The 21,497-nt window shown below is 38.9% G+C and overlaps 3 protein-coding genes across 3 annotated transcripts; 2 read left to right on the top strand and 1 right to left on the bottom strand.

The window, feature by feature from the left end:
* Positions 1-1,862: 1,862 nt before the first annotated feature.
* Positions 1,863-4,409, top strand: LOC121868577 (triosephosphate isomerase-like). Its single transcript, XM_042369334.1, has 4 exons — positions 1,863-2,262; positions 2,660-2,751; positions 3,063-3,224; positions 3,558-4,409. The coding sequence occupies exons 1-4, from the start codon at positions 2,148-2,150 to the stop codon at positions 3,996-3,998; spliced, it is 810 nt and encodes a 269-aa protein (XP_042225268.1). The 5' UTR covers positions 1,863-2,147; the 3' UTR covers positions 3,999-4,409.
* Positions 4,410-7,804: 3,395 nt separating this feature from the next.
* LOC121868499 lies at positions 7,805-10,479 on the bottom strand. Its single transcript, XM_042369163.1, has 3 exons — positions 10,320-10,479; positions 9,724-9,833; positions 7,805-8,666 (listed from the first exon to the last, which is right to left on the bottom strand). Exons 1-3 carry the CDS (start codon positions 10,477-10,479, stop codon positions 8,031-8,033), a joined length of 906 nt encoding a protein of 301 aa, XP_042225097.1. The 3' UTR covers positions 7,805-8,030.
* An 852-nt stretch (positions 10,480-11,331) lies between these two features.
* Positions 11,332-17,611, top strand: LOC121868576 (clumping factor A-like). The gene is made up of 3 exons (XM_042369333.1): positions 11,332-11,515; positions 12,322-12,480; positions 15,738-17,611. The coding sequence occupies exons 1-3, from the start codon at positions 11,511-11,513 to the stop codon at positions 17,185-17,187; spliced, it is 1,614 nt and encodes a 537-aa protein (XP_042225267.1). The 5' UTR covers positions 11,332-11,510; the 3' UTR covers positions 17,188-17,611.
* Positions 17,612-21,497: the final 3,886 nt, after the last annotated feature.

The following is a 21,497-nucleotide window of genomic DNA, read 5'->3' as shown; positions in this document are numbered from 1 at the left end:
GGGTGATGAAGTGGTCTGGATGAGAGCTTAAACACACACAAGCATATAGTGCAAACTCCGCTGAAGCCAATATGAACATGGTCCACACATCTGGCTTAAGCTTACCAAGGTCCACACATCTGGCCTAAGCTTACAAAGGTCCACACATCTGGGCTAAGCTTACAAAGGTCCACACATCTGGCCTAAGCTTACAAAGGTCCACACATCTGGCCTAAGCTTACAATGGTCCACACATCTGGCCTAAGCTTACAAAGGTCCACACATCTGGCCTAAGTTTACAAAGGTTCACACATCTGGCCTAAGTTTACAAAGGTCCACACATCTGAGCAAGGCCACAATGTTTTATACACTACTGGGTGAGACGATAAAACTTAGCATACGTGGATAAGTTCAGAATTCTCAGAGTCGTCGTTGTTTTCCTTCGTCCTCGACTCAAGACGCGAGAACGCATCCAGACCGCGCGGGAAAATCTCTCTATTTCAATGTTGACGCCATTACGGGCCGCCAGCTTTGTTTCGTAACCATAGTAACCAAGTGAGTGGCGTTCATACGTCATCGAGTTTGGGGTGGGAAAAAAATTAAATGCCGGGAAGTTTGAGCAGTGGGATTTTCCCTGTTGCGGGTATAATGGGTTGTTGTGACCCAGATTTTCTCTCAGCCAGCTTGCGACTCATCCCGGACCCAAGGAGCAATGGGCGTATATATTTTTAATTTCAATTCATCGTTTCACCATTTTTATCAGTTTACTAGTTGTACGGCCTCGAGCTGAGATTCACTGGACAGAAACAATTGCTGGTCAAAATATCCATGGACAAAATAGCAATGGAGAGGATAACAATGGACAGAATTCCGACTGGAGTACATACTACAGGATAAGATAACATTGGACAAAATCCCACAAGGCATAATTCCACGGGACAAAACCCCCATCAGGATAAAATCAACCTCATTGGACAAAATACCACTGGACAAAATACTAAAGGAATAAATAACAGGACAAAATATTAGAGGCCAAAGCACAACTGGGCAAAATAACACAAGACAAAATATTACACACCAGAATGCCATTGGAAAATACATCACAAAATAACACTGGACAATATAGAACTGTTCAAAATACCACTGGATAAAATATACGAAAAACTAATACTGAAAAAAAAACAGCACTGGACAATATAAAACTGGTCAAAATAAGTTAAATAACACTGGACAATATACAACTGGACACAGCATCACTGGACAAAAGAGCACTGGTTAAATTAATTATTAATGCCGGTAAAGAAAAAAAGTTATACGAAACAAATATATATGAGGCAAACATTACACCGCTCATGTGGCCACTTAACAAGTCATAATGGCCCTATAGTAGTGAGGGAGGGGGCGGGTTTTCACAGCTGACTCAGGTGTTTACACGCTGACGTAGTGGCTGGCTGTTCTGTGAATGACTTTCCTGACTGACCAAGGTAATGAGGGATTCGTTCAACCACACCTCCGCTCCGGCCTGCTGACAGGAAAAACGTTTGTGGCCCACAGTTTTTACAATGACTTATGGCTTTAAATAAATAAATAAATAAATAAATAAATATATATATATACATACAAGTGTTCCACACAAACGTAAACAGAGAAGTTTTCCGACATGGTTCCGCGGGCGGGGGTATTCCCCTTAAACATTTTCCCACTACGTTAACTTTTACCCGTCAAGACGCGTGAAAACCAGGCAATTCTTCCCCCTGTAAAGACGAGTTCCTCCAGTATAGGAAGGAGAGATCGACCTTAAGAAGTAAAGCGAAATTATGATGTCAAGTTGCAATAACTGAGTGGTTATGCTTGTCAGTATAAAAGTCGGGGCGCTCCTGCCGTCCTCACAGTTACTCCCTGCTCACCCTGGCGACCTGAAGCCTCCAACAGTCACCCTCAGCTCACTCCTAGCCGCTGCGAAGTAGCGACTCTCTTGCAGCCAACCCCGGACATAACCCCAGCCGCTGTGGAGTGGTGAAGCCTTCCTCTGCCATATTACAGCCACTAAACCATCTCCCACGTATCCAACTCTTCTTCCTTTTGAGTATACAATCTTCACTGAGTGTAGACTCAGCTGGGGTGTACTGTAGGTAAGCTTCCCTCAATACCTCTTGCACACCGCCGTCATGGTCGCCTCTCGGAGGTTCTTCGTCATCGGCAACTGGAAGATGAACGTCGACACGGCCACCATCAACAACATCATCGACACCATGACTGATGCTTCCCTCGACCCTCACACAGGTAAGTCTCCTACACCTGTGACTCTGGCGTATTAACTGCACAGAAAACGTAATTACTTCACTACTCAAGCAGCGGTGTGACCACGTCCCCACCAGTGTGTAAACCCTCGAGTGTTTCGCACGTGACTCAAGGCCACTAGGCTGATCCAGTATAGAGGCAGGACTCAAGAATAATGCTCTCATGCAGCACATTTGTTTACACTCCGAGTCTGTTGTGCTTGTAAAATATTAATAGGAAACCAGCAAAAAAAAATTATGATAATAAGGAACCATATCAATATAAATGCTAAATATTCTCAATGCCTCTCCTATCAGAAAAGATATAGGAAAGTCACAAATATTCACTATCCTGTGCTCTTCGTACTAAAATTAACAAATATATAAATTGTGCTTTGCAGAAGTTGTGGTTGGCTGCCCTTCCTGCTATCTATCGTACGCCCGCCAGCAGCTTCCTTCCAGAATCGGTGTTGCCGCACAGAATTGTTACAAGGTGAGTGTACGACAATAGCTGTGCTCAACGAGTGTTAGGACGTTCTTTAAAATGGCTTACAATATACTTGATCTTAATTACACTATACGGAGTTGTCAATGATTAAGAAATGTAGTTCTAGCAGAGAGGTAATTACAAAAGGTTAAATCAGGGTACATAACACTGAGTTGAGTTCTCATCTCTAATTGTTGATAGACTAGTGTACTTTCTTACGGGCTTAAAGACCTCAGTTGTTGAAGGGCAGTAATAACATCATAAGGTCAACGACACTCAGAGACGAAAGTAGTGATGGTGATGGGGTGGTGTTGCAGGTTGATCGAGGCAACTTTAGTGGAGAAATCTCACCGGCCATGATCAAGGACTGTGGGTGTGAGTGGGTCATTCTGGGCCACCCGGAGCGTCGCACTATCTTCAGTGAGAGTGACGACCTCATCCACCAGAAGGTCACCCACGCGCTGGATGCTGGCATGAAGGTATGTGCCCAGTAAGTGGTTGTGTAGTGAGGCGTACCACAAGGTGCCTCAACCACCACCTGGTGTAGTATACAACTGTACTCTAAATACACGGACCAGAAAATAGCATGACTTTTTTCTATTAGTATACTGTAATTGTTGTACATGTGTTGTGTACATGTGTTGTTCATGCATACTATTATACATGTGTTGTGTACATGTGTTGTTCATGCATACTATTATACATGTGTTGTGTACATGTGTTGTGTACATGTGTTGTTCATGCATACTATTATACATGTGTTGTTCGTGTATAGTGTAATACATGAGTTGTATATGTATATTATCATACAGGTGGTGGCGTGTGTGGTGGAGACACAGAAGGACAAACAAACTGGCTGTACAGAGGAGACGCTCTTCGCCCAGTTGAAGGCTCTGGCCGCCGCCATTACTGACTGGTCCCGCGTTGTTCTGGCATTTGAGGCTCTCTGGGCCAGCGGCACTGGTGTACTGGCCACCCCCGCCGAGGTGCAGGAAGTGTTGGCCAAGCTGCGGCAGTGGCTGCGGCAAAATGTGTCCAATACAGTGGCCAACACGACCCGCATCATCTACGCGGGGTCTGTGTCCTCCACCAACTGTCAGGAGCTGGCCACACTGAAGGACCTGGACGGGTTCTTGGTGGGCAGCGCCGCCCTCAAGCCAGACATCGTCCATATCATCAACGCTCGAACTACTCACGTCTCCAGGCTTGCCAGTTACTTCAACTCTCTTCGCACTGATGACCGCTCGGCCTGAAGATCTTGTTCACAGAGCGACAGTGAACTTGTCTGCCCACGGTGATGACACTGGATCTTCTTCATTACTCTGTTTGGCCCTCTACAACTCTACCTACGTGTAATGGTTATATTATTTGGTGTTGTCTCACGCTACCTAGCTGATAGAACAGGCCAGTACTGTGTGCTGTATCATAGCTTAAGTAAACTTGTACATATTATGTGCTTACCATAGTATTATATAGTTACGTGTAAGAGGTACGGAGCTGTTGCTTATGCAAACATAAGTCAACAACTTGATCTAATTTCCATATTTTTATTTATTTTATTCTTATATTTCAACGGTGATAAATGTATTATATGAAACAGGAGTCCTGTGTCACTGTTTTTGGAATAAGATGTAATAATGATGGAGAAAAAACACGAAAATTAATCTGTTGAGTATTATCCTCTGTAACCACAGTACAGTATTATACACATTACTGATATTAATGTACTAATAATCGACACTAGAACACTTTCACTTAACTTTAGCTAACAGAGCAGGTTGTCCGCTGTCTGCAGATTCAACAAATAAAAAGAAAATGAAGTGGCCAACTATGCACCAAACATCTAGTAGTGCTGTGGTGTCACGGAACACAAGTGACATTTCTTTACAGCTTCATTATGGATGTCTATACTGTTCTCACACTAGTTATTTCTAACACAAACAACTATGTGATTATTATATTAGGCAGTTTGAAGAGAACACACAAGACTGTTAACAAGGAAACAGGAGTCTCTATGGGTACAAATAACCGCTAGGTGCTGCCCCGTCCAGACTACACGACGAATTAAATGGTTTATTAAACAAAAATAGTTATTTTTTTTATCGATGACCCTGTATATCTCTTATTACAACTGGCTAAAATGTTAACCATAGCTAAGTGAATTTTAAGCCACAAGGTTAAAAATTTACGTGTTGGCCAGATAAATTACGTGCAGTTTTACACACCATGTGCTCAAGTATTTTCTGTTCCCATGGTGTATACAATATTCCTACAGGCACCATTCTAGCTGTACTGCTTAACACTGGCTCTACTGATTTTTTGTTGGAGTCGTGTCTTTAACTATAAAAGTGATACGCAATAAACACAGACCTCGAATTTTTACCATCTAATTTACTTATATATTAGGTCACAGAGCTTGGTTTTTTTATAAACACATATTGAAAATAAAGCCTTTTCGTCCATTGGGGTACAATTGGTTTGTAAATACCATATACTGTAAACTGGGTTCAAAGTATGCTCTTTTTGATATTAGCTTCAGTTTATATTGTAGAATTGATGCTGAGTGCAGACTGCAAAGAAAACTGCACTTAACTGTGCAACGTTACACTATATAAATCTATAGGACAAAAAGTGAAATTCTGTCAGCTTTTTACTAGAGTATTTTTTTTTACAGAAAATATTGAGTTCTAATGCTGTACATCTTTTGTCCACAATAGACATTTTCACACAACTCACCTTAAAGCCTTGATCTATACAGTATATGCACCAAGTATAAAAAGAACAAACTTTTTATAAAAACATACAGTATATCCTTACCCCCATTATGCCGATGACCGTAAAAAAACCGTAATGGCACATACTGTACTCCAGTTGGTTCTTCACACTGGTCTTGATAAATCGACCCGTTATCGGGAAGGTTTACCCTGTGCATTTGTACTACATCCTTTAAGATTACAGCACTGAAAAGTGGCTGTCCGTCCTAGTCAGCAGATCTAACTTGTGGATAGGCTGTGAAAATTATGTCACACCATCCTTCGCGCCTTCCCCATCTTTCAAGTATGAGTTAGGAGAAACGGACCACACAGTTCAGCGATTTATTTTTAATCGCCAAAGGTACAGTACAGAGGCAGTGGTGTAGGATGTAACGGTCAATATAAAAATACGGCAATACAGTACTTCACTTCATGGCAGCAGCTGCGAAAAACAGACCATGGACTGCAAATCAGAGTGCACCGGGGTTCCAAGTCCGGTTGTGTAATATGGCTTTTAAGTAGAGGGAAAATGCTAAAAAGAACATCAAACAAACCTTTGAAAACCTGACCTAACCTTTAAAAATAGTTTTGAGCTCATGGATCCCCCCCCCTCATCTGAACACCGAAAACTACACCAAAACATTAAACACCGAAAACAAGAATAAGATAAGTGCTTTACAGTTTTAGGATTTTTATAGGTTAAGTAAAGTTTTTAATGGTTTGTTTGGATTTTTGTTTGTTTGTATTTTCCCTATACTTCAAAGCCCTATATTCAACCAGACTTGAGCCGCTGATGCACTCTTTTCTCAGCTGCAGCCATGAAGTGAAGAATTGGCCAAAATACTTTGATCTTGGTACTGTAATAGTTGGCAATCAATTTCCTACGATTTTGTCGTCACTAATTGAATTCTAAATGAATCCTGACAACTCTAATGGTAGTTTCTTGAAAAATTTAACATTTACTAGTAACCTGGATATTCTCATCTGAGACCTTACCAAATATTCTAAGTGTAAGTTAGGTAAGTTTCCTTGGTTCATATCTCTCGCACATAATGGGTTTCATGCAGTAATCTCAGCCTCTATTTGTAGTCAGAGCTGCTACTCAACTGTAAACCTGCATTGAATTCTTCTAAATAACCATAATATATAACTTATGGAAAATTAGTTATATTAAATAAAACTGGCTTGATCAGTAATGTGAAACTATTTCTACAACAGTACCTTAGCCTCTGCGAATACTCCCATTTAGGATTTATCCTGTAGGTCGAGTGCAGAGCTTCCAAGTCCAAGTACAAACTGATTATAAGCTTCCAATGGTTTCGTCTTCATATCACCGTATGGAAATTTCGGGAATTCTCTAGATAAAAATTCTGCAGCAGGTTGGAAATCTCATAGCTCTAATAACTAATTAGTCTGTGAAATATAACGTTCCTAAATATATCTTCCGGGGCACTAGATCCACTGAGTTGAAATGTTTTATGATTGTTTCTGGGTAAAATGGTTGAAAAACATCCTGCTCACGATTTAAACAGTGCGATACTGTCTGGCTCTATGACAAACATGGCCGCTATTTGGTGACGTCTCAGTAACAGAACACGATTGTCACATACAGACAACAGTATCATTAACAAACTGCTATACAGAAATTGATTTAATAATGGTATTGTGATTTATCAAAGTGAACAGATATTGTTTTTAGTATCAATTTTAGAATAATGCAATTGTCTCCACCATGTTGTCAGCGCTGATGCTCATGTTCGTCAAAATATACGTTAATTTTGCTGAATGCTGCCTTTGAATTGTCAATTTTCTACAAATGAGTTTTTCCTTCCCTTGTTATGTTCTTGGGCTTTTGCTTATCGTGATACAGGTTGATTTTTGTTAGTTTGAAATTCAGTACATTAGTCGTGGCTTATTCCTTAACAATAAACATTCACTGACCCCTCTCCCCAATTAATTTCATATTTAGAAAGTTGCATCATCGGCAAGCAAGGTGTGTAATCTACCGACATTTTTTATATATACTTATCATATCAGGTTGGTCCCATAGAGCTATGATATCCTTTCGCGAGAATTTGGTTTTCTTTTTCCCTCGCTCTTACACGCAATTACTGTTGATTCAGGTGACTCATTTTACATGTCCCTTTTCAAGAAGTTCACTATTCCTTTGACCCTCTTCTCTGGGGGTAAATATAGCTTGTAAACTACGGTGAAACTGATGATTAAGAAGAGCCGCAGGGTTTGCAACTTATCCTCAGTAATATCAGTGGTTTATACTTAACTTGAAATGGAAGTAAAATACTGAATGGTTTATTCATTTTGTAATTGACTTGGTTCATGAGCCAAAAAAATACAGATAGACCTTTTCTTAATACATCTTTGGGCATATTGACAAAGGTACTAAAGACTTCTAGATATGTTTTAAGCATCGCCGACAGGGATAGATAAAAATACATGTACTGTACTGTAGATGGGAAAAGACAGGCATTTCTTCTGTGTAGGTAAAGAGATCAGTATAGACACTCTTTTCATTTATATAGACCTCTTAGGACATCGCCTTAGTGGTAGTGATTTATTTTGAAAGTGTTGCTGTCTGAGGTGTTGTATGCGTCGTGTAGTGGCCATAAGCTGGACTTGAGTCGCCCATAGTGCTCCTGTCATGTTCCTCATCCTTGTAGTCTCTGTCGACTGTGTAGAGCGGCATGTGTTCACGGGATTCAGGGGAACAATTTTAATTAACGGTAACGAGGCGTCTTTATGAGGAGTGAGGTTAAGCCTGGAGACGTGAGTAGTTCGAGCGTTGATGATATGGACGATGTCTGGCTTGAGGGCGGCGCTGCCCACCAAGAACCCGTCCAGGTCCTTCAGTGTGGCCAGCTCCTGACAGTTGGTGGAGGACACAGACCCCGCGTAGATGATGCGGGTCGTGTTGGCCACTGTATTGGACACATTTTGCCGCAGCCACTGCCGCAGCTTGGCCAACACTTCCTGCACCTCGGCGGGGGTGGCCAGTACACCAGTGCCGCTGGCCCAGAGAGCCTCAAATGCCAGAACAACGCGGGACCAGTCAGTAATGGCGGCGGCCAGAGCCTTCAACTGGGCGAAGAGCGTCTCCTCTGTACAGCCAGTTTGTTTGTCCTTCTGTGTCTCCACCACACACGCCACCACCTGTATGATAATATACATATACAACTCATGTATTACAATATACATGAACAACGCCACAAGTATAAATAACACTACATGTACAAAACTCACATCACATATACTCAAGGTTAACCTGGATGACACTTTATCCTCTTCACTATTGATCGGCTCGTTAGCCGCTTGGGCGATCGGTCACGTCTCTGTTACGCACTGTTGGCAAGTACTGGGCATGCACTGGTTCCAGAGTGTACCTGAACCTGCTCCAGTGTTGGTCAAGTCTGTCTCGGTGCCGTCAAGATTCACAATCCTCTCTCTAAAAAATTTTGCCCCAACAATTTTCTGAACTTGTTGCTTATTTAACTTTACAGTAGGTTGTGACCTCTACTGGGGCAGGCATCCACGAGGTCCATGTATGAACATTCAATTGAGTAACGTCCTGAAGTGCTTAAAAACTTTTAATAGATCTCCCCTTGCCGGTCCACAGTACCAGCTCGGTAACTGCAGGTGTTGTAATCTCTCTTGGTACCCATGAAATGCCGTTCGTGCAGGCACCAGTCTGGTGGCCCTCTGGACGCTTATTAATTAAATGACAGTCTCTAGCATATCTCGGGGACCAGACAGGATGACAGTACTCCAAACGGGGAAGCACCTCACTTTGAAGAGCGTTATATGGGACGTTTAGGTATGCGAATGACCTTAGTATAAGCGCATTTGCTTGATTTACCTTCTCCTCACTATGGTCCGAGAACTTCAGCTCGTTGTCAACATGCACTCCCAGGTCCTGTTCATATTTGGTAACAAGGTTAACATAGATGACACAAGGTGACTAAACACCATGAAGAGTTCCCCACAACACCGGGACCGACAAAAAGTACCCAGTTTTAAAAAGGTTTACCCATTAAAGTTTTGCCATTTTTTAGATGACCCTATATTACGAATGACATAATAATGACCCCAAGTATCCTACAGCGGCCCAGTAATGCTACAACACCAGTGACCCATAGGTGTACGTTTTAACTGATGCATGGTGACAAGCGCAGGTACTGACACGGGTAATGGCCATTGTATCATAAGTTACCTGGGAGTAGATGAAAGACAGGTGAGGCAGCAGGTGTTGTGGTGGGCGGATGACCACATCTGTCGAACAGTGGTGAGGGGTAGGGTGGTGGGGTAGGGGTGGTGAGGGGTAGGGTGGTGCGGGGTAGAGTAGGGGTAGGGGTGAGGGGTAGGGTGGTGAGGGGTAGGGAGAGGGTAGGGTGGTGAGGGGTAGGGTGGTGCGGGGTAGGGCCGTGAGGGGGGTAGGGCCGTGAGTGGTAGAGTGGTGAGGGGTAGGGTGGTGAGGGGTAGGGCCGTGAGGGGAAGGGTGGTGAGGGGTAGGGTGGCGAGGGGTAGGGTGGTGCGGGGCTGGTTGGTTGAGGGTGGGGCAGGTAGCGGGCATTACCAAAGACTTCACACAGCCGCACATAGTGTGGGTCACGACTGACGAGGCAGCCAAGACAAGCGTGTGAAGGCTGCGCACAACCACAGAATGAGCGTCCCAGACCCCCCACCATCCCTTATATTTGCTCCAGCCCCCCACTCACCCTCCAGCCCCCGACTCACCCTCCACCCGCTCACTCACCCAATGTACCATTTCTCATTCACGGTCACGAGGCAGCAGGTCATGCTACTTACCTCCGCGGGAATGAGAGTCATATGTGACGTCAACAGGAAAGATTTGACCATCCGGGATCTCAGGGAATACCCGATCACAGTATTCTAGTGCCTCAATAACTTGGAATGTGTTGTGATTTAATTTTAAAGTGAGGACATTGTTTAGTGTAATCATAATCATTTTCCGTATCGAGAATTGCATATTAATCCTTACACAGTGCTGTAACTTTGATGTTCAGTGGAATTAAAATTAAGATAGCGGGTGTTACCGTGGCATCTGCATGGTGAAGATGTTCGCAAACTCTTACGTCGTTCTCTTCGTACAGGCCAATTAATCTCCCAATCACTTTTGGAACATTCTGCCAGAGAGTGTTGTGACGGCACCGAGTGTGAGCTCATTCAAGGCCAGATTTGACAAACACTGGAGCAGGTTCAGATACATTTAGGAGACAGTGCATGCCCAGGACTTGCGTAACAGACGTGACTGATCACCCAAGCGGCTGACACGCTGATTAGTGGTGAAGAGGATATATATATATATATATATATATATATATATATATATATATATATATATATATATATATATATATATATATATATATATATATATATATACAGTACTGTATGTGTGACTTTAAAATACCCTTTAAAAAGTTTAAATCGACGGAATTTCAAAATTTCACAACTCTTTCTACTAACGAAGTTAAAAAATAAATCAGGAAATTAATAACGATCAGTATAGAGTACTTATAACTCATTGTACACTAAATCATAACTTGGTACAATATACTATTTAAGTTTAAACAAAATCAAGTTCCCTTATTTCTGACACTTATATCTGTAACTTTTACAGGCGAAAATAATAAATTTATCTTTACTGAATATTGTCTGGGAGATGAAGATTGGGTGATGTTACTTCACTATCAAATGAAAAGTGCTCTTATCAATATTGACTCTTGAAATTTGAAAAATAAATATATTTAAAAAAATGTGAAATGAGAATATATATTTTATTTACTTTTCATTTAAAACCTTGATGTAGTGAGTAATTTATTCAATTTTAAATTATTTTAAGTTTTGTTCTTGACTCTTAAGGGGTAATTTTTCCCGCCGGCGCCTCGCCTTATAATGCTCACTTCAGGCGAGGCGTTGAGGAGATAAGACGCATCCTAGTTTCCCAAACCTTCATCATATCTACGACCTGTAATCATGAAGTGAGTATTGTATTATTCATGTATGCAATTCAGATAAATAATATAACTTCTTTACTTGCTCATAATTGTGCTAGAGGATCTATACTGAATTGTAAATGGACATCAAAGTGTGATGACCGTTAGACCAGTCAGTCGACCGAGAGAAGAATTTGATATTGATAGCCTGAACAAATTTGCAGCCACTTACGTCCAAAAATTTATTGTAGATGTTAAGTTTAGCTACGGCACAATTTGGTAATATGAAGGTCAGTGTGGCGGTGGTAGCTACGGTATGAACACCACCTACCTGACTAAAATAACTGGTTTTCATGAATGTCTTAAAGGTTTGACTTTTTTAAGCCAAATTTAAATTTGGGTAGTTTAAAATGGTTATTAGGAAGAAGTCAAGGAGTAAAATAATGTTATTTAAAAAAAAAAAAACTACGAACATGAAAGTCGACACCTTTGAGGATCTTTACATTTTTGTTTTAAGAATCACTAATATTTGTTCACAAATACAAATAGGGCTGGGAACATTTAGTAAAGCAGTATCGAGATATATATATATATATACATATATATATATATATATATATATATATATATATATATATATATATATATATATATATATATATATATATATATATAATATGCAGAGAATTTTTGTGATTTAAATTTTTGTTTTGTATTTTCACTTGTTTCCCATTTTTTAGTTGTTTTTTGCAAAGAACTTAATATAGGTATTGTACATGAATTTGTGTAGATTTATGAAGATTAACATAATTTTCTTGGAAATTTTGAACTTAATACAGTATGTTTTACAGGTTGGTCTGCCTTTTGTTCGTTGTCACCCTGTTTGTATGCTACATGCTGTCATCAAGTCAAGATACAACAACACCTGAACAAAACAAAACTGGTTTTCAAAAGAACCTAAAGAATGCTTATGCAAATTTTCAGGCTAAGTTAAAAAAGTTTTTTGCAACGTAAGTTGGTTATAAACTATAGATTTGTTTTTACATCCTTTGTGCATACCTACCAGCCTTTCTGATTTAAGCAGAATCTTAACTAAAGGATGCCCAAACTAAGCTATTTTTTAAATTTGTCAATGGCATATATGGTACAGTACAGTACATGTACATATATACTGTACTGTATTGGGTTTGTCAAAAATCATTATGTACTGTAATTATTTGGAGCTTGACTTGCTAGTTTGGCGGGCAATTTTGGTCTCATTTTGCTCAATATTTGATGCTTAATGCAATGATTCTTCTTATTATTATTATTAGTAGTAGTAGTAGTATTTATGAACAGTGAGCTTTTGCTAAACATCTCATTTTTTTTGGACTTTCTTCCATTCTTTCCTGCACTTCATCCACTTTCTCCAGTGTAACAATACTGTACTTGGGCGTGTTTAACTTTCACGCAGCCTGTTTCTCTAAACTGCTTCATCAGTTTCCATATCACTGATTTTGAAGGTTTAGTATGACCACCAAAGAGACTTTTAAATACAATTTGACATTCCCTAAAGGATGCATTCTTGATGTAATGTTCGACAAGAAACACGTTCCTTCACAGTGAGCGCCATGGCATGACCAAGTGAAGACCACTGATGGGTCACATGATAATTGATAACTTTCAGGATCATGTTTCCTCTTTCTGTAACAATAGGCTACATTTACACAAAGCATCAGGCTACCATTAGATATAGTTTTTAATGTATGGGAATTATTTAGGGTTCGCGAATAAAAAATCTGGGAAACACTGGAGCACCTCTGAAGATGTCTTGAATAAAGATGAAAGCTAAGGTGCTCCAGTGAAAGAATTTAAAAAAGAAAAAATAGAGATCACATAAAGTGAAATTGACTTGTGTCATTTGAATACAGTACTGTACTGTATATCCCTAAGTTGTAACACTTCCTAAACTGTATAATTTTCTATCACCAGACCCCCTTCATGGTCTTTAACTTAAAAAGAAAGGGGGGGGGGGGTTAAGTTGTTTCTTAAAGGCCTCCACAGGAGTACTGCTTTAGGCTCGTCAAGGTGTGAGGGATCATCACCAATACTTAAAATCATTTTGGAATGTATTTTCAGAGGATTTTGTAGGTTGGCCAAATACCTCATAAGTGTCTTAAAAGTCATTATGCAGAGTTTGAACTATATCCTCGCTTTTATTGGAAGCCAATGCAATTTGATCAAGACTGGGGTAGTGAGAGAGCAAAAATAAGCCTGACAACCCTGTTCAATGCTGAACTTTCTTCAGTAAATAATTAAGTAGGCAGACCAATAAAGTTACATTAGTCAACCAGAGACAAAATAAGTGAATTAGTGTCCACAAGACAGGTATCCAAAAACTTTTTCACAACATAGAGATTTTGAAAATGAGTTACATCTCTTTACCACTGAATCTACAAGCTCTTTAAAATTCTGAGCAGTACTTTCCTATTTTGTTGATTCAAATCCAATTTAACAATTCCAATTCAGTTAAAATCATTTTTGAAAAAAAAAATCCTGTTCAATTCAATTCATATGCTTCTCAATTCCAATTCATTTCAATTACACTATTTAATTTTCATATTAAAAAAAAAAGTTTCATACCACTGGACTTGGGAGTCATAAATCAACTCGTCAAAAGAATTTGAAATGTGTGGGAAATAGTCTCTCAGTTAAATCTCAGACATTTTAAGCATAACAATACTGGGTAGTCTTGAGTACGTTTTGGTACCTACATTGTACACAAAGCTCAATTATCGTACAATGCCTTGTTACTTCAAATTATTCAAGTATGAAACTGGTTTTATACTTTTAGACATGTTGAACAAACAATATATATATATACCCCTGTATATATATATACGTACTGTATATACACACACACACAATAACATCTCCGTTAGCCGGAATCCCTCAAACCCGAAACTCTCCGATAGCTGGAATTTAAATTTTCACAAAATTCGGGGAATGGGGTTTTTTTTTTTTCCGGATTTCAGAGATGAAAATTGTGAGGAAAAAAAAAAGTTCCAGGGATGAGGGATATTTTTCCAGGTTCGAGAGATGGTATAATGGGCAAGTTCTGGAACTTCCGAGAAAATTTTTTCGTTACCTGGAAAATTCCGGGGATAAGAGATAGTTTTCCGGGTTCAAGAGAGTCGTCTTGTTACCCGGAAATCTCTCATTCCTGGAAGTGCTCTACGCCAATTGTTCCAGCTAACGGGGATATTACTGGACGTATATAATACATTGGCCACATCAAAAAATTCAATTCTATTCTTTTTTTTTTAAATTTCCTTCAGTTCCAGGGTTCATGCATTTTCCAATCAATTCCAGTTCAATTCATAATTGACCCCATCCCTAGCGAGACATTTAAATCTTAAAATCAGACATCAAGGATTTCATCTCAATACGTACTGTGTTCTTGACATTAATTTCACATAAAGCTGTGTACCCTATCATCGGCATAGAGATGGTAGGCAACACCATGAGCATCCAGCAGAGATGGAAGACTGCTGGTATTGACTGAAAACAGAATTGGTCTTGCCTTTCTAGGCCAAACTTTCTAAAATTAAACCGGGATTCATACTGTATGAAAGAAAAATGGCTGACTAGAAATAAAAAAAAAAAGAAGTTAAATGAAGGATATCGCCTTTATTCTTTGTTAAATACTTTACATAAGAAAGTTCATATGACACTAGTGGCTTAAGTAAACAGGAACAGACAGGGTTATTTTCTGTTTTATTATTATTATTATTTCAGTTGAATGTTTAGAATATGGCTTAAAAGTTGTAATATATTAAAATAAGGCTCAAAACTAACACCAAACAGTATTCAGGCATATTTGAGGTTGACAGCTAAGAAAACAGTTAAAGTCCATGGTCTCATCCATTTATCTCCACCTGCCCAAACCATCTCTCCCAACCTTTATGCAGAACATTGACAGCTCTCTCAATACCCAGCCATCCTCTTAGCCATGAACAGGGGCCTCATGTCTTTCAGTCACATTGCACATCCACTTCACCATTCTCATTTCAGCTCGCTCAAGCCTACATACATCATCCTCTTTAACTGCCCAAGTTTCTCTACCATGCAGTATCACTCCTTGTGCAAGCTGCATAAATTTTTCCTTTCATGTGGAGTGAAGGTCCTTTTGCTGTCAATAAAATAAAGGCAGTAACTCCTTAGGTTTATATTTGTAATTACAGCATTCATGTACACTTAATGTTTATTAGGTTTCTCTAACTTGCAGGAAACCAAAAGAGGCTACACCTCAACAAGATGCCCATAATTATGAGAAAGGTAGAAGAGATTCATACTCTAAGAACAAGATACAAAGAGAGGATGACCCTGAAAATGATTATTATTCAAACTATCCCTCAGATAATGAGAATGATGACACTCGCACCATAACTAAGTCAGAAAATGCCTTGGACGATGATGAATCTTTTAATGGCACTGTGGATAACTTTGACAGTGATGAATCTTCCACAAGTGCTATGGATGACTTTGACAGTGATGAATCTTCCACTGAAGATGACCTTGACAGTGATGAATATTTCACTAGCACTTCACATGGCTTGGATGATGATAAATCTTTCACTCGCACTTTACATGCCTTTGATGGTGATGACTTGTCCACTAGCACCAAGGATAAACTTGACAGTGGTGAATCTTCTGTTAGCTCTGAGGATGAATATGACAGTGATGAATCTTTCACTGAGGATGACTTTGGTAGTGATGAATCTTCTTCCACTGAAGATGACCTTGACAGTGATGAATCTTCCTCTGAGGATGACTTGGACAGTGATGAATATTTCACTAGCACTTCACATGGCTTGGATGATGATGAATCTTTCACTAGCACTTTACATGCCTTTGATGGGGATGACTTGTCCACTAGCACCAAGGATAAACTTGACAGTGGTGAATCTTCTGTTAGCACTGAGAATGAATATGACAGTGATGAATCTTCCACTGACACTGTGAATGACTTTGACAGTGATGAATCTTCCACTGAGGAAGACTATGACAGTGATGAATCTTCCACTGACACTGTGAATGACTTTGACAGTGATGAATCTTCCACTGAGGAAGACTATGACAGTGATGAATCTTCCACTGACACTGTGAATGACTTTGACAGTGATGAATCTTCCACTGAGGAAGACTATGACAGTGATGAATCTTCCACTGACACTGTGAATGACTTTGACAGTGATGAATCTTCCACTGAGGAAGACTATGACAGTGATGAATCTTCCACTGACACTGTGAATGACTTTGATAGTGATGAATCTTCCTCTGAAGAATCTGATATTGAAATTGATAACCCTACATCGAGTGGTGGAGAGATAGTCAGTGGCAAGGATAGTGAAGCTGACTCTGCTAATGAGAATGATGAGGGTTATGGGTCTACATCTGAGACTCAAGACAACCTAATTAATAGAGAGACTTGGGAATCAGATGCAGTAAGAGGAATTGAAGAGGATAGTACCCATCCCTTTTCTGAGAGTGTGAATGATGTTAACTCTGACCCTTTACCCTCAGTAAACAGTGATAGTGATGACAAGGGGAAGTCTGACACAGACTCAGAGGATGATAGTCCTGATGAGAGTTGTGAAGCTGGTTTCCATAGTGATGATAGTGATGATATGTACTATGATGATAGTTATGATGACTATTTTAGCTTTCTGTATTAAGTGATGATGATGAGGGACTGCTTGATGTCGCAATGTATCAACTTTTAGTAATGTAGTTAATAAGGCAGTTGGAATTGAGACAAACTATATCTGAAAATTACTACCATTAGTCTTTCACTATGGACACACAAAAGTTGATTTTATTGTACTTCACATACTCATGATTTAGTTTTAAAGGGTAAAATGTCAACATGGAACTGTCAAAATAGTAACTTATTAATTTACATCTGGAGGATCTTATGTTTTTGAAGATAAGACTAGTTAAGGATACAGTATTTTTATATTAAGGTGGATGTTGTAAGAAACTATACTCTGTTCATCCTAACCTTACAACTGGGCCAAATCAAAGGAACTTGTGATTGGGTGAATATACACGGGTGGTGAAATAGTTGGGCATTGCTTTTTTTTAAGCAAATTTTTATTTCCATGGCTTTGGATTCTACAGAATATTAAGAAAAGAATTTGAATAATGAAGATCTGTAGTTAATCCAATGCACCTCATTCCACCAGACAATCAGCTTCACTGATGAAATCTATTTTATGCCTTGGTTGCAAAGTTCATGTGAACAGTATACAGTAGTTGATGTGATATTTCTTCAACGAGGAATATAAATTGTACGAGGAATATGTGAAAAGTAATTTTGCATAAGTTAAGTGTTACTGTTAATGCCTCTATTTTATATTTATTTATTTTATAATTATTATTTTTTTGGCATCAGCCCCCAAAGAGGATATTTTGTTAAAATAATTTACTTTAGTAAAGCTATGTGCACCAGTAAGTGTTTTTCATAACCTTTTATGTTTGCTTTGATGTATTACCATTTTGGTGGAGAAATCAAAGAACTGGAGAATAGTTAAGAAAATAATTAGTAACTGAGAGGCAGTTCAAATCAGAAGTTACTTGGCTTTTTTTTAATGAAAATTCATTGATGGCTAAGGGGATGAATGACATGGTTTTATCACTCTAATACAGTGTGGCCAGAATCTACAGCCAGTACAAACAGATTTGTTATCATTCAATCAATCTTACTGCAGTAGATGTGTTGTCACAGTACAGTTGGTTCCCATTACTCATCAGGATTATGGTATGTCCGAAGAAATAAGGAGCAAAACTAGTAAGTCTTATAAGAAGGTCGTTTAAATATCCGGATGGATCTTCAAGAGTAAGGTGCTTCCCTGTCTGGTCCCCGAGGTATGCTAGAGACTGTCAATTGATTGAAAATGTTCAAAGGAGGGCCACCTGACTGGTGCCTGCTCTACAGAACCCCAGTTACCCTTAGACTGGAGCGCCTGCAACTACCTAGCTTATACTACAGACAGGCGAGGGGCAACCTAATTGAAGTATATAAACATCTCAGGGGGCACTACTCGGTTGACTGTACATACCTGGAGCTGGCGGACGTCTGCCCCACAAGGGATCACAGCTCAAGGTTGAAGAGGCCACGAGTCCAGAAAACTGTGAGGGCAAACTTTTTTGGAGTGAGAATTGTAAACTCTTGGAACAATCTGCCAGAGAGCGTTATGTCGGCACCGAGTGTGAGCTCGTTCAAGGCCAGACTTGACCAACACTAGAGCAGGTTCCGATATATTCAGGAGCCAGTGCTTGCCCAGTATCTGCCAACAGTGCGTATCAGAAATGTAACTGACCGGCCGACGAGCCAATCAGTGGCAAAGAGTATATAAAGTAAACAATAGTGGAGGGTCCTATCCCCATAGAAATCAATGGAATGAGGTGTTATAATCCTTTAGTATAAATACAAAGACTATTAGTGTGTTACCTTATTTAAGCCCAGTGCAGCTGTACTATACACTTCATCTAAAACAGATCAATAACTCCAATTACATTTTTAGATTATACAAGAAACATTACCAAATGTAATAATACTATGAGCAGAGCTTAAGATACAATTATAGATTAAGTTCTTGGTCACACAGTCGATGTCTTTCAAATGACCTCCATGCACTAGTGGATACTTGGCTCATCCTAAATGACTGGCTGGAGGCTCAATTCATACAGGTACAGCCTCTTTCCACTTCCAACTGGTCATAAGCATTGTCAATGCACCCTCTGTGGTGTGAACCCCAGGAGTCTCGACTCTTGAATATGAAGCATTTCATGAGCGAGGAAGAGAGGGAGGTCTGGAGCCGGTGTGTAAGTGGGCGGTGGTTGAGGAGGGTCAGAGTGTAGTGGGGTTAAGCAGTTACCTGTGCAGTTATAATGCAGGATATATTAAGCAATGATATAAGTTCGTACGATAAAACACAAAGTATGAGTAGAATGTGTTAGCTCACCTGAGGGTGATATTCCCAGCTTGTGCAACAGGTCTGAATGAATTGTGCATACTGTAATGTATTTACTGTCCAAAATTTACTAGTTCATTAGCCACTGATAACACAACCCCCCCAAAAAGTTGCACACATGCATCAGTTATGCATTATTCCTCCATGTCTCCCTCCTGTTGAAACCTAAGCAACTGTCATTTACTCCAGGGGTAATAGGGGGATGGGCTGGGGGCCTCTACTATTGGTGTCCATTTACAACAGGGTTGCATTTATTTCCCAATGAATAATGGATGCATTGTAATTTAATTACATAAGCATTGCCATAGTAATAGTGTAATGAACAATAAAACACCCAGGAAGTTGTCAAACAATTATTTTAAATAACAATAATCCAATTGATACATTGTAGTGGATACTCTCTAACTGCTGGTTGATCACTTGCCGTCCGCTTACACCAGCCAATCAGCAGCGGGTTTTTTCACAGACCGGCTCACTCTCAGACTCTTGTGATGATTGGCCGTTACCCTTCAACTTCATTAATCAGCATGTATATATAAATATATATATACTATATATATATAATATATATATATATATATATATATATATATATATATTCCGTTAACGAAAAAATTCGATTAACGAAGTTCTTACGTAACCGACCTCAACATGTTTTTCGCACTGACCAGGCAACCAGCTTTAGTATCAGTCCGCCAATACATTAATGGGATCTAGGGCTTAAATTCCCTATTTTTAGTAAATATCAAGAAGTTTATACTATTTCAATAATTTTAAAGTTTAATATTCAATTTTAGTCATTTTAACAATTATTGAACATAATTGAAGGTAAAGTGACTAGTTTAATCGCGGCATCCAGCCTCTTAACACAACAAACAGGAGTTACTGTCTCTCTCAGTTTCACTGGGTAACATCTTGCTTGAGACTCTCTTCAACTAAGCTTTTTATGTGTTTCCAAGCAAATTATTGGTCATTTTGAAATATATTTTACATATTGACAATATATAATGCAGTGCAGTGTTGATTTAAAGAAAATAATCTTGAATTACACCAAGAGAGCTAAAATTTTATGGGTGAAATGGCGCCATGGGGTGACTTCTCTTCCACCCAATGCCTTCTCTTCCCTTCTCCTCCACCCCCATTCTAAATCCCATCATCATCATCCGAGCCTTCCTTTACACACCTCAAAGTAAGTGAACTTTTCTACCATTTTTGTTGAATTTAGGAAATTTTCGGTGAGCTGGAACCAATTCCCAACAACCCATTGAAACAATGGTTTCACTTAATGAACTTTTCGGTTAAGCGACCTTCTGGAACCAGTTGAGTTAGATTGCGGAGGTCATAATATATATATATATATATATACTGTATATATATATATATATATATATATATATATATATATATATATATATATATATATAATATATATATATATATATATATATATATATATATATATATATACTGTTATATATATATATATATATATATATATATATATATATATATATATATATATATATATATATATATATATATATATATATATATATATATATATACAGGTTAGTTCTCTAGTCCGCATTCTGTGGTCCGAAACTCCTGTGGTCCGAACGATTTTAGTTTGCCCAATAGCCAACATCCTGATGTAACTCAATGTAATTTTAGTTACGAATCATCACTACATTGGAAGCAGAATTATGGTAGCATTAAAGGTAAATTAAATAGTATTTAACTGTATTACTTTTTCTAATTTATTTATTTCTATCTTATGTTTTTATGCTTTATGTAGGGTGTTTCGGGGTGAATTTCATGGTCGTAATGTCCATGGTCCGCACCGTCAGATCGGAGGTTGCCAGACTATATATATATATATATATATATATATATATATATATATATATATATATATATATATATATATATATATATATATATATATATATATATATATATATATATATACTGTATATACCAGGTATAGCATTTAGTTTTAAGACCAAATT

This window comes from Homarus americanus, unplaced genomic scaffold (genome assembly GCF_018991925.1).
Source record: "Homarus americanus isolate GMGI-L3 unplaced genomic scaffold, GMGI_Hamer_2.0 scaffold59495, whole genome shotgun sequence".
In the NCBI taxonomy this organism is placed as follows: domain Eukaryota; kingdom Metazoa; phylum Arthropoda; class Malacostraca; order Decapoda; family Nephropidae; genus Homarus; species Homarus americanus.
This window is presented reverse-complemented; position numbering and strand designations above follow the sequence as displayed.

Excerpts from the sequence above, each read along its gene's own strand:
- LOC121868577 (XM_042369334.1), top strand. The coding sequence starts at position 2,148 with ATGGTCGCCTCTCGGAGGTTCTTCGTCATCGGCAACTGGAAGATGAAC. Across the intron at positions 2,752-3,062 it reads CCGCACAGAATTGTTACAAG|GTTGATCGAGGCAACTTTAG; the intron begins GTGAGTGTACGA and ends GTGGTGTTGCAG. Across the intron at positions 3,225-3,557 it reads CGCTGGATGCTGGCATGAAG|GTGGTGGCGTGTGTGGTGGA; the intron begins GTATGTGCCCAG and ends ATTATCATACAG.
- LOC121868499 (XM_042369163.1), bottom strand. The coding sequence starts at position 10,479 with ATGATTATGATTACACTAAACAATGTCCTCACTTTAAAATTAAATCAC. Across the intron at positions 9,834-10,319 it reads TGACTCTCATTCCCGCGGAG|ACCCCTCACCACCCCTACCC; the intron begins GTAAGTAGCATG and ends CCGCACCACCCT. Across the intron at positions 8,667-9,723 it reads TGTCTTTCATCTACTCCCAG|GTGGTGGCGTGTGTGGTGGA; the intron begins GTAACTTATGAT and ends ATTATCATACAG.
- LOC121868576 (XM_042369333.1), top strand. Across the intron at positions 12,481-15,737 it reads TTAAAAAAGTTTTTTGCAAC|GAAACCAAAAGAGGCTACAC; the intron begins GTAAGTTGGTTA and ends TCTAACTTGCAG.